This window comes from Pimephales promelas, chromosome 16, assembly GCF_988280905.1.
Source record: "Pimephales promelas chromosome 16, fPimPro1.hap1.1, whole genome shotgun sequence".
Classification (NCBI taxonomy): Eukaryota; Metazoa; Chordata; class Actinopteri; order Cypriniformes; family Leuciscidae; genus Pimephales; species Pimephales promelas.
Genome location: NC_142784.1, coordinates 599,161 through 612,508, shown reverse-complemented (window position 1 = coordinate 612,508; position 13,348 = coordinate 599,161). Strand labels below are relative to the sequence as shown.

The 13,348-nt window shown below is 41.4% G+C and overlaps 1 protein-coding gene across 1 annotated transcript; it reads left to right on the top strand.

The window, feature by feature from the left end:
- Positions 1-2,946: 2,946 nt before the first annotated feature.
- cbln18 (cerebellin 18) lies at positions 2,947-11,673 on the top strand. Its single transcript, XM_089120779.1, has 6 exons — positions 2,947-3,933; positions 4,047-4,182; positions 6,764-6,887; positions 6,992-7,171; positions 7,269-7,400; positions 11,202-11,673. Exons 3-6 carry the CDS (start codon positions 6,791-6,793, stop codon positions 11,501-11,503), a joined length of 711 nt encoding a protein of 236 aa, XP_088976905.1. The 5' UTR covers positions 2,947-3,933; positions 4,047-4,182; positions 6,764-6,790; the 3' UTR covers positions 11,504-11,673.
- The last annotated feature ends 1,675 nt before the right edge of the window (positions 11,674-13,348 follow it).

Sequence of the window (13,348 nt, the reverse complement as noted above, 5' to 3'; positions counted from 1 at the left end):
AACTCTCTCGCTCGTCCAACAGCGTTACTGGTGGCCGGGTATGGCCCAGGATATCTCCCGATACGTCAGGGGATGCTCAGTCTGTGCCATGGCCAAGGTTCCCCGTCATCTTCCTGAAGGCAAGCTCACTCCCCTACCAATTCCCACTCGACCCTGGTCCCATCTGGGGGTCGACTTTGTCACCGACCTTCCCCGTTCCCACAATCACACCTGTATTCTTGTGGTAGTCGACCGATTCTCCAAGGCCTGCAAACTCATTCCTCTCCCCGGCCTTCCTACTGCCTTTGAGACCGCTGAAGCCCTATTCCAATACGTTTTCAGAAACTTTGGAATCCCCGAGGATGTCGTATCTGACAGAGGTCCACAATTTATCTCCCGTGTGTGGAAGGCCTTCTTCAATCTCCTGGGCGTTTCCGTCAGCCTTACGTCAGGATACCACCCCCAGTCCAACGGCCAGACTGAGCGGAAGATCCAGGAAATCGGGAGATACTTACGGTCATACTGCCACGACCATCAGGACTGCTGGAGCCGCTACCTGCCGTGGGCCGAGTATGCACAAAACTCTCTCCGTCAATCCACCACAGGGCTCACACCCTTCCAGTGCATACTCGGGTACCAACCTCCACTGTTTCCCTGGTCCGGTGAACCATCAGATGTTCCAGCAGTCCACCACTGGTTCCAGACGAGCGAGAGGGTCTGGGACTCAGCCCACACTCACCTCCAGCGGGCTGTCCGCAGACACAAGACCCAGGCGGATGTTCGACGTGCCTCAACTCCCCAATACCATCCGGGTCAACTGGTCTGGCTCTCCACCCGGGACATCCGTCTCCGACAGCCCTGTCGTAAGCTGAGTCCCAGATACATCGGTCCGTTCGCCATACAGAGGCAGATCAACCCCGTCACCTATCGACTCACTCTTCCCGCTCACTACCGCATCGCACCTACATTCCATGTCTCCCTCCTCAAGCCCTATACTAATCCTCTCACTCCTTCCTCCCCAGGGTCTGGTGCTGCGGACGTGCCCCCTCCTCCTGTGGATCCGGAGGATGATAACATCTACCAAGTGCGAGAAATCCTCGACTCCCGGCGACGGGGCGGCCTTCTGGAATACCTCGTCGACTGGGAAGGCTTTGGGGTGGAAGAGAGATGTTGGGTTCAGCGGGAGGACATTCTTGATCCCACCCTACTCCAGGACTTCCATTCGGCCCATCCAGGTCGTCCTGCACCCAGGGGCCGTGGCCGTCCCCGTCGTCGGTCCCGCCCGCCAGCTGGAGCTGGCCGTGGGGGGGGGGGTACTGTCACGGATCCATCTGCGTCAGCACCAGATACCTTCACTCCGCCTACTCGTTCCGGTTCCCCTGACTACTAATCATCACCACCTGTCGTCACCACCTGCCACCACTTATCCGGACTATCATCCACTCCATATATACTCACCTCATTCAGTCACTCACTGTCTGGTCTCGTCTCTACCACGATTACAGACTCTCTATCGCTACCTTACGTTCCTGATTCTACTTACCTGCATTGTATCTCCAACCCGTCAGTCTCCCGTCTGTTCCTGTCCTTGGTCCCCGTCTGCTGCCAGTCCCCTTCAGTCTCCAGCTCCGCTGTTCCGGTCAGCTCTCCATTCTCCCGCTCCTGTTCAGATAAGGAAATCATCATCAGACTGTTCATAACCCTCATCAACTTCAACTAGCACTCTACTTACCATCTTGTGACTGTCATTCAATAAACCTTGTTCATACTCACCCGTCTGTGCCATTCTGTTCTGTGACACCGATACTTACAACTAAGAGAATACTATAATAAAGAAATTAAGGACAGAAATGAACCTAATGCTGTTTTAGAGATTATGTGTGGAGCATACCAACAGAAAACACACAAAATTACCTCAAAGCTGTACACTAGCTTAATGTCCTGTCAGAAAAACACAACCCTGTATGTCAAAGAAAAGTGGGAAAGAGAAGCAGCTGTCAAGATCTCAAATGAGGAATGGTACAAAATCTGTGAGTTGTCACAGACATCCACAAATTCACAAAAATGGAGAGAATTCAATTGGAAAAATTTCATACGATTCTTTATCACGCCATCTATTAAAAGTAAACAATTGGCTACTCAGCAAGTGTGTTGGAGGCAATGTGGTTCTGTGGATGCTAATCACACACATGTTTTCTGGGACTGTCTTGAAATAAAACCTTTCTGGACTTCTGTCCATCTCACTCTTTGCAAAGTACTGAAGTATTCTGTACCATTAACTTTTATAACAATGTATCTGGGCCTTTTGACCAATGTAAAGAAAGATGATCGATATTTGGTTAAGATATTACTGTCGGCAGGGAGGAAAGCGATAACAAGAAGCTGGCTCAAACCTGAGCCACCTAGCCATACTCAGTGGATGGACATTGTGCAGGATATATTTACCATGGAAAGACTGACTTTTATCCTTAGACTGAAAGAAGCAGAATTTAAAGAAAAATGGCACAAATGGATAGCATATAAAATAGCATTAGAAACTGTGTAATCTGAAGGTTTTATTTTTATTTGTCTTTTTTTCTATCATAACATCTGGTTGCTGTCTTTTGTTTTATTGTTCATTTTTATTTATTTATTTTTATTTTTTTTTGCCTTTTGTAACCATACTCGAAACTGTGATAACCATGCTTTGTGTTGACTTTAAAAAAATAAAAATAAGAGTGAAAAAAACAAAAAAAAAACATGAGTTTTAAACACGATGGCCACATTTGACCTAGTTTTTAAACTTGTACGAAGGTTCAATGAACATCTATATCGGACGTGCAGAACACGTCAAAAAAACACGTCATAAAAACTTTAATTTTGGCTCCTCAGTGGACGTCTTTTCAGCATTCGACTTTTGTGACAAAGACGTTGAAAAGAGATCTTTTGGACATCATGTTGTTTAGAGGGCAGTCTATATAATGTTGGTCCACCAATAGATTTGAAATATTTTTGTAGTTTTGGCCAGATTACTAGTTTTGAATGAGTGATCTGAAAGGTTTTCAGACCGAAATGAACGGGTCCAGATCGGATCCAGATCGCAATCCTTATCTGTTCCAGATCCGTTGCGCTGTGCAAGTGGACTCCGTTCCGGACCTTGTTCTTACCTCCGCGGCAGATCCGTTCCGGATCTGTTTGCTATCTGGGATGCCATCTGTTTTTTGTTTTGTTGACAAAACTCAACTCTTCACCTTTACTGTATAAGCTTTGTACATGCAAAACATCTACATTTGCACATCATTGTCTGTATTGATTGCATTATTTGTAAAAGTACAATGTAGGACACTTATCCAAGATTGTTCCGTGGGAACAGTGCAATCCCGGTGGAATGAAGCCTAATGAGAGACACCCAAGCGACACACCTGTCTCAAGTCCATGGAGGATCTCCGGAAGGATGGAAGGATAAAGGGACGAGTGACTACAGTGGAGGGTGAGAGAGGTCCAGGCCTGGGACATTTCATGTTTGTGTGCCTGGCAGTCTGCTAGAAACATGCAGAAACTTTAGAAACTTTTCTATTTTCAGGATATTTTTTCTTTGTGGCAGACACACAAACACGAGTTTCAGTTTACACTTCAATGGCCGTTTCATGCTTAAAATAAGTGATTATTTGCCAATATATCACTTTAATCTTAAATTACAGTCATAGTAAATTTGTGTTCAAGATTTGGGATAATATTAAAATACAGGCACATATGAGACAACACTGTAAACAATGATATTAGATTCACATCTTTCTCTAGTCTACACCCTGTTCTGAGAATCAGGAAACCAAATCCTGCACCCACCTCTAGATGTGGACTTCAGATTTTGCCACATTCTTCATTTGTCGCTAAAATGACTGGTGAACAACCACTCTGCAGCTGGAATGATATTATCTGTAGTCCATGAGGAGTTGAAAGAGACCTGGTATCCTGGTAAGAAATATAATGTGGCTATCAGTTTCAAAATATCTTTTTCATGTATTCATGTTCAAGTGGAACAAATGAATGGCATTGTGGTGTCCCATATTCTTTCTTTACTTTTTCAGTCTTATCAGATGCTTCAGAGGGTGAGGAACTCAGAGCAACTCCACCCACTGCATAAAGCAGCACAGAACGCTCCACTTACAGTTCTGGTCTGTGACTGACTCCGTTCTTCTGCACCTCATCTGTTTCTTCATAGCAGTAAGTGTTAAAATAAATTATATTTAAAAACACAGAATTCTAATTTGCACAGAATTCTAAAAAGCAGAATTCTAATTTGTATGTATTTTTTTGCATGCAACTTTTGAAAAACATAGTATTGAGGCAGTATCAAGTAATATATATTTGTAACTAGTTACTACCTTTAGACACATTAGTAGTAGTTTTATATCAATAATTCACAACGTCTGGTTTATGTTTGGGTATTTATCCTGCTTTTGGTTGTCATATTTATTCTCAGCTGGCACTGTAGTTTTTCAATGTCGTATTTTAGCGTCTGTCTATTTGATTCCATTGATTCTTCTGGCCAAAAAGACATCTCCCTGTTCCTTAATTTCTACACTGGCTGACTAATTTCTACACTACATTTCTTCCCCCGGCTTTGGTGATAATACTTCAATATTGTATTTTTAATTTAATATAAATGATACTTTCAGCATAAGCATTAATGAAAAACTTAATTGGAAAATTCTCCATTTCCCCTTTTAGCTTACAGTTTTTTTTAATTGCTTATTCACTAAGGCCGGATTCACATATAGCGCCTAAAAATGCGTAGAAAATGCTGGGCGTGCCACATTCTCCTTTTTCCAAAGCGCTAGGGCGGTTGTGCTCCGGTTGGTTCTTGTCACGTGACCTACTGTGCGCAAGAAAGTTAGGTCACTCAGTGAAACCATTCACTCATGTACCGAATCTTCAGACCAAGTCTGAAAAACCACAAGCACATTATACGCTTTTTCAATAAAAAAAATTACTAAACAATCTGGTGGAGAGGAAGGAGCAAGAGAGTGCTGAATCAAAAACTGAATAAAAGCGTTCAGTACGAGGTATGCATTACTAACCGAACGATTGGACCATTTTTCCTGCCAACCAAAAACATACTTGGTTTCTAACGTAACCTCGGTTCTCTTACGAGAGGTTATAATATCTTACGAGAGTGCGTAATATCTTACACTAAAGAGAAGCCTCTTTTCCTCGAAATATTGAAGACCAAAAAATTATCCTTAATTTTGAATTATTGTTAAACGTGTTGCGGCAGCATGCAGACTTAGGCAAGGCGGCTTAGCGTGCCTATTGGCTGTCCTGCCGCAACTGCAGCAGCCCATCGAGAGCGGCCCTTTGGTGACGGTTGAATGGGGGCGAAGCGGGCGTGGCCTAGCCCTACAAATATAGCTCGATGGGCTGATATCACTGATTTTTCATCTCTTCAGCGAAGTGCACGCATCGCTGGATCCTGAGTGAGAAGCCGCGCCGTCGAAAATTCTTCTGCTGGACGAGCCATTCTACTGAAGTCACTGGCCTGTAACTCAGCGCCTTCAGTCGCCGTCCCTGCTACGCTATCTGGCGTCTTTGTCCTTTAACACTCTGCTCACTGTGTGTTCGCCCCCGCGACTCACTTACTAAAACATCTGCGTCTTTATAAAGATGCTATCCTCATGCGGCTCATGCCGTGCCCCACTCAGCGACAGGGACCGCCTCATCTGCGTTTCCTGCCTATGAGAGCATCATGCAGCACTCGCGCTCGCTGACAGCGGCTGCCCTCACTGCGAGTGACTCCAAGGACTCGCCTGACATAGTTCTCCGAGTCTGCACTCGCGCCCGCTGTAGTGCCGCGCCGTAAAAGCGCCATACGGTCCCCGAGCCTTCTCCAGTCCGTGAAACCAGCGAGCTTCACCAGCTTCACTCGAGCCGCTCACTGACGGACAACGGCTGTCGTGCGCCGCCGCTTTCGCCATTTATGACGATGAGATCGCTGCATCTGTAGAGAAGGCCAGCTGATCTATCCTGGCGTCAGACAGTGAGGGGGGGGTGGGGGTGGGGTCTTCACCGCCTTGGCCGCCCGAGGTCCCTTTCATCCTGCTCCGCCTTGTTCGACTGCTCAGCCTGCTCCGCCCTGGTCGCCTCCACCCTGGCCGTCCGAGGGGTTGCCTGCGCAGCCCTGGTCGCCTGCGTAGCCCATGTTCCATGGCCTGGCCCTCCATCCCTCCCACAAGTCCGCCTCCGCTGCTCCGCTGCTCCGCCCTCCTGAACTTTTTATTGTTTTAAGGGTGTCAGAAGCTACCCATAGGGTAGGGGCTATGTCACGGTGTGGGTTTTGTGTCTTGTTCCTTGTTCTTGTCAGTCATGTGATTCCCTATTTGTCATGTGGTCCTGCCATATGTTGTCATTTGTTAATTGTCAGGTCATTGTTCACAAGTGTTCCTTGTCTTGTAATTAGTCGGTGTATTTAAGTCCTCTTGTTTGCCCTGTGTCTTTGTCTAGTATTGTATGTTTCTTGTCCGGATGGCCTGTCGTTGTTTCTGTTCCAGTTTCATGCCTTGCCATGCCTTTGTTTTGAGTTTTGATTAAGTTATATTAAAGGTTGCGTTTGGGTCCTTACCAGCTTGCCTCCAGCCATTCGTTACAGTGTGTATGTGTGTGTGTGTGTGTGTGTGTGTGTATGTAATATGTATATATATATATATATATATATATATATAATTATTCTTTTAAAATGTATAATTATTTTTTTTTAAATGTATAAAATTGTTTTATTTTAAATGTATAAAACAGTTTTATTTTAAAGGACAGTTGGATTCTGGGGAATCTGAGGATGAAGACACTCGCTGCTCCATGTATTTTGATGATTTTCTGTCTCTGCTCAAGTTCAGAGGCTTCCACTGCCTTTGACCTCCTGCGTGAAACTGCTGGTGATTCATTTGACCATTAATTATTTTCAGGTTCATATAATTGCCGGTTTTGCAGGGCTTTGATTCACTTCTACTAACTTTTGTTCCTTTTCCACTCCATTCAGTGAGTTGGGCAGGGACTCTGCCCTGTGGTGGATGGGACTGTGAATGTGCATTCAGGAAACAGCAGGGTTGTTGTTGTGTTGCGAAGCCACTGTTTGAGATGGAGGAGGCCACCTTCATACGTTTGGTTGGCTTATGGGAAGGATTGTCTCACCTGAACAACCAAATAGAGGAAGTCACAGGTAGTCATCCCAATTGTCACCTCACATTTACTTATCTGAGATAAAACATTGTGCAAATGTTTGCATAATTTCCTTTGCTTTCTGTCCCATCTTCAAGCTGGATCTAAGATAGCCTTCACTGCTGCAATGCTGCCAATGAGTGGATGTCTTGGGCCTTTCACCAGCAACATGTCCATCAGTTACGAGTCTGTCTCACTCAATCAGGGGAATGGGTACAATTCTGCATTGGGTAAGCAGGCAAAAAAAAAAAAAACACTGTGCAACAGTACTTTACATTTTAGGGCTATGTCATAATCCTAATATCAAAAAACAATTGGAGGACTCAAAGGCAGTTCTGAATAGTTCTTGATTATGTGACGGAAGGCTGGTAAAGGAAAGGTAAAGAGAATTTGCCCCCCGGGAAATATGGACAACATAAATTATTATTCTTAGGTCACTCAGATTCACATCCCTAATAAAGGTAGGCAGATACTTGGATATGAAAATGGTAAAAAAGTTTTATTAACACAAAATTTAATTTAAAGCAGGAGGATAATCTCATTAAAAAAGGAAACCTAAACCCTTTCTGTAGCCTCCTTTCGCTGAACAGTCTGTACTTCTTGTTCCATAACCACAGCCTGCTCCGTGTCCACCAAGTAGGGCGACATTCCATAAATCTCTTTAACATAAGACATTTATGGAAAAAGAGAATTTTCTTTTCAAGATGTTTCCAACTCTAACTTTGAACCAATTCTATAGAATGGCCCATATAACATATTTGACCTTGATTTATTTCCAGGTATGACTAAAAATGTGCTTTTGACTTTCATTTATATTTTGATTTTTATATACACTCACCTAAAGGATTATTAGGAACACCACACTAATACTGTGTTTGACCCCCTTTCGCCTTCAGAACTGCCTTAATTCAACATGGCATTGATTCAACAAGGTGCTGAAAGCGTTCTTTAGAAATGTTGGCCCATATTGATAGGATAGGATCTTGCAGTTGATGGAGATTTGTGGGATGAAGCTCCCGTTCCACCACATCCCAAAGATGCTCTATTGGGTTGAGATCTGGTGACTTTGGGGGCCATTTTAGTACAGTCAACTCATTGTCATGTTCAAGAAACCAATTTGAAATGATTGGAGCTTTGTGACATGGTGCATTATCCTGCTGGAAGTAGCCATCAGAGGATGGGGACATGGTGGCCATAAAGGGATGGACATGGACATGGCGCTTACATTTGAAAGCTCCTTCAATCAGGAGACCCCCTTGACATCGCTTCTATGCATGGCACCTTCTCAGCAAGCAGGGGCGCCATTGCCAATAATTGAATTGAAATGATAACAATAGAAAACCTTCACGGCACAGAGGATTTTTTTAACTGCTTGTGCCGCCCATGTGACATGAAAAAATGCCACCCCGGGCGACTGCCCGGTCCGCCTGTGCCTAAAACCACTACTGCTCGGTTGTAACGAGTGGTTATTTCAGTCAAAGTCACTCTTCTATCAGCTTGAATCAGTCGGCCCATTCTCCTCTGACCTCTCGCATCAACAAGGCACACAGCAAAATCCCCAGTGTACATATATACACTCTCGGTGTACATATAGGTCCAACTCCAGGGTGTTAAAAATGAACACTGAAGCAGTGTTGAAGTTAATGAGATAATTAAGTGATTAATTAAGTGATGATTGCTCATTAGTGGTGACACCTAATGTTAATAAGAAGAATCAATGAAGGAAAGAGAAACTCAAGAACTATTGACTTCGAGCCATTACACATTATTGTACTTAATATTACCAATGTGACTTTATTTCTGTCATACATCTACAAAAGTTATTGAGATTCAACAGAAGTTTCGGTGGCAATGTTTTATGGTATTGTTCATTTCAAGCCACCATTATGGTGGTCAGTGTTTGCTGTAATTGGGCTCTTGACACTTTTTATTTCTTTTTAGTTGCTGCTTCAAAATTGTGTTTATAAAGCACATTTGTTATTGCTTGAGAAAACCTGTTAACAATATGTTGTGATGATGATGTTATCAACATGTTGTGAACTGATTGACTGATGTCATTCAGAGTCTAAATCTTTGACAATATGAGTGATGTGGTGTTTTAGCATTGGTGATTGTAGCCCTGAGTTTCTACAGTTTGAGATCTAACAGCAATGTGAACAAGTTTGAAAATTCACTTGAGCTTTTGTGTTTAGACACACAAACATCAAGAATCAGCATATGAATCACAACAATGGTGAAAATAAACAAACTAGTGACACACAGATCAACTCTGAACATCACAAAAGAAGCTATTACAGTCACAACAAAACAATAGCAAAATAAAAACAAACAGGAAAAACAATGAAAATTACAGGACAATTCAGTTGCATAATTTATTCAAACTGCAATGCATGGTGGGAGCCATGGATGCATTTTGATTGGTGGCTCCCATCATGCACTGCAACATGAATCTATTGTGTGATTGTCACCATTCTGGAGATTCATATGTAGATTCTTGATATCTGTGTGGGATTTTAAAACCTTCAGAATAGTAAAGCACTGTTGAAATTAGCTACTGTAATGAAAATGAGTAGAACCTTTGTATACTCAGTTTATAATGCTGGTTGAGTGAATCAAGACACTACAATATTTAATTTCATCATTTAAACATAACCATCATGACCTGGGCTGTGTTTCCCAAAAGCATTTTAAGCCTAACCTGATCGTAGAACAATTGCAACCAAAGGTCTGCACGATCAAATTTGGCTTACGGGAAACACAGCCATCATCATCTAAACTTCTGTTCAATACAAATAAGAATGTCTGTAGATGTATCACAAAATACATTGATAATAAGTACAATAATGTGTAATGGCTCAAAGTCAGTAGTTCTTGTGTTTCTCTTTTTTTCTGTTCTTGTTGTTTCTATTTCCTACAATGATTCTTCTTATTAACATCAGGTGTCACCACTACTGGCCAATCATCACTTAATTAATCACTTAATTATCTCATTAACTTCAACACTGCTTCAGTGTTCATTTTTAACACCCTGGAGTTGGACCAAGAGTGTACATATGTACACTGGGGATTTTGCTGTGCATCTTCGTCCACAGGACTGCCGCAGTTTACAAATGGTCAATTAATACAAAGAAGTTAAGAGCCAAAACTCTTTTTATTTTAGGTACAGTATACACTAAATGCATTTAATGAATAGACAGAATTTTGATGCAAGATGCAAAATTGATGCTGAAAATTGGATGCATCATTCCCAAATTCGTTGGCATCATCCTGCTCGCCACAACGCCTTTTTCGCGTTTTAGTGTGGACTGTCAAATTTTTTTTTTTAAATGATGACGTAAGTTTCGTCATGTGACGCATATTGTACCAATTCATGTTTATATCGGTAATGTGTTTGTTATGTGCTATTCACTTTCACATTGTTGCTAAAATATATTACTTTGCACACTCTTCATATCACTGTCCTGCGAAGATGACATACATTGGCTGTCCTGTGGTAAAGCAGGTTTCGCGTTTTAGACCAAAGTGTTACCTCAGTGAATGCTAAGATATTTTGCTAAATAAAATTATCCTGTCATTAGATTTGCGTGATAACTTTATTCTTTATCTTTCCATCAGTATCATCTCATTGAGCTTTTGTGAGGTTTTACCCATGCGCAGTAAGGTGAATTTAGCTTTTTCCAAAAGTTTCTTATCCACACTGAAATGTTGGAAAAAGCTAGTGAACAACAAAAAAGCTAGTTTTAAACAAAACGCTGATTTCAAACGTATCCGGATTAATGTAAACATCGCCTTAGATTCACTGGGCCAAAAACAAATGCTAGAATTCAAATTAGTAGATTTCATTGACATGTGCAAATGATTAACCCAACATCTCATTTAAATTATGCTTAGTATTTGGTCAAACTTAACTCATATGTTATGACCATATGCAGTGCATTTTGTTCAATTCATCCTTATAGAAACAGCTTCTCAAAATAAATCTGAGTTAGCCAACAATACAAAGTATTCAAGCTGAACCTGGTTCTTCACAGGTACATTCACGGCCCCCCACGCCGGCCTCTACTCCTTCTCCTTCACGGCTTACTCCAAAGCTGCCGCTGCAGGCGAGCGGCTCTACCAGAAGCTGCAGTTGATGAAGAACGGGCAGCTGATTGCCTCATCCTGGGAGGATAACCGTGAGGATTCAGAGGATAGTAGTACTCAGACTGTTCTTCTTCAGCTTAGACATGGCTGTCAAGTCTATGTTGAGTTGCTTTCAGGCAGACAGCTTTGTGGAGACACCCAGGGCTATAACACTTTCAGTGGATACCTGATCTATCCATTCTCTGAGTAATGAGACCTGTAAGCACATAAATAACGATTTTCATTGTAATACCTTCCATTAAAACACTTTTGAAAAGATGTTAATCTGTAATTCTTTGTGTGGAATTTTCAAACAAATTACAAAATCAGCATGTACCCTACCATTGCAACAGAGTATATGGCTTTATGAATAAAGGTTACTTTAATAGCTTTCTGTGGCACTTCCAGGTATATCCCTTACCCCATACATTTACTTGATGTCTTATTTATGTCTCGCCAAATGAATACCCCCCAGATGCCCACCGTAGCATAATCCAAAGGTTCGCTCACACTAAGTGTTGGCTCGATATGATTGGCTTATGTCATGCAAACCTGTGAACCTATCAGTTTGTTCGTATAGTCACAGAGTGTACAAATAATAAGGTCATATGAGACACAGCCATCTTTTAACCGTATAATTATTGGGAACTATATTCTCAGAAGGTGAAGCACTGTTACTTGGGTGAGTGATTACCGCAGCACCGAGACACACCGTGGTGAGGAGCAGAGGGTTCGTTCAGAGCTGGAGTAACCAACCCTAACCCTAACCCAGCAATTGCTAGACAGTGAAAGCATAGTTTACAATCATGGGTGTTAGTTGTATTGTAAAGACAATAAACAGGGGAGTCATCATCACCTTATTGGAATAAACTCATCATCACCTTATATATATATACTCAAAATATATATACGCCCTCTAGTGTCACAAACAAAAAATACAATTCAAAATAAAGATTTGAATGTAACTCTCCGAGCCCTTACTCTCTTACCGGAGTCACCAGTCTTCAAGGATTATCCGAACAATCCGGAAAACACTGTTGGACAGGTGATTGCTATTGTCCACCAGAGGGAGCCAGAGTACGATGAATCATTTCACGACTGGAAGCTTAACGTCAGTGAAAGTGGTTCAGTACATTAACTTGTACAAAAAAAATGTTTGTACTGTAACATATTTGCGAAGAAAACTGAATTACAGCAATAATTCAAAATCAAGTTACTTAGATTACTGTTACATGTATATCTTGTAAACAAGAAACACTGTGTTAAAGTACTGTCTACAGATGATCGCCATTATAATTATTTAAAATGAATGGTTATTTTGTCTAAATGTTTGGATTTTTTAAAATTATTATTATGAATTATGCTGATTATGCAAAACTAGCAAGGGTGACTTCATATTTTATTAGATTTATAAGCCCCATTTGCTTTACAGATTTTTTTGTACAAAAATTGAAATTGAATAGTTGATGGTGAAATTGTGGAGACAGTGGAAGTCGTATAAAAGAATGTCATTAATTTTGATGCCAAAATCTTCTTCTGGGGACAAGTGTATTTCAAAACCCCAAAACAGTCCCTATAGCCTGAAAATTGTATTTTACAAGGTGAGCATTTTTTTTTTGTTTGTTTCATTGTCTGTCTTTCAAAACATGATTACTGACTACAAACAATTATAATTTACACGCACACACACACACACACACACACACACACACACACACACACACACACAAATAAAAAAATACCTCTTGCTGATGATTGGCAATAATGAAAGTTGTTATATTGCCTTTCCGACATCTCAAATTGTATTAAATTTATCATAGAAAAATGCAGCCATGTTATATGTTTACAAGGCATTATATGTGTTTTATTTATTTATTTGATAGGGACAATGCACATTAATGAACATCTGAATTGAGACAACAAAACAGACGTAAACATGCCGGATTATAGCCACAGGGCTAATTTACATCCATAGTCCCTAGACAAATGACAAAAATACAAAAATTACAATAAACAAAATAATAAAAAATACAAGCAGATTTAAAAAAAACACTTA

Excerpts from the sequence above, each read along its gene's own strand:
- cbln18 (XM_089120779.1), top strand. The coding sequence starts at position 6,791 with ATGAAGACACTCGCTGCTCCATGTATTTTGATGATTTTCTGTCTCTGC. Across the intron at positions 6,888-6,991 it reads CCTCCTGCGTGAAACTGCTG|TGAGTTGGGCAGGGACTCTG; the intron begins GTGATTCATTTG and ends CACTCCATTCAG. Across the intron at positions 7,401-11,201 it reads TGGGTACAATTCTGCATTGG|GTACATTCACGGCCCCCCAC; the intron begins GTAAGCAGGCAA and ends GGTTCTTCACAG.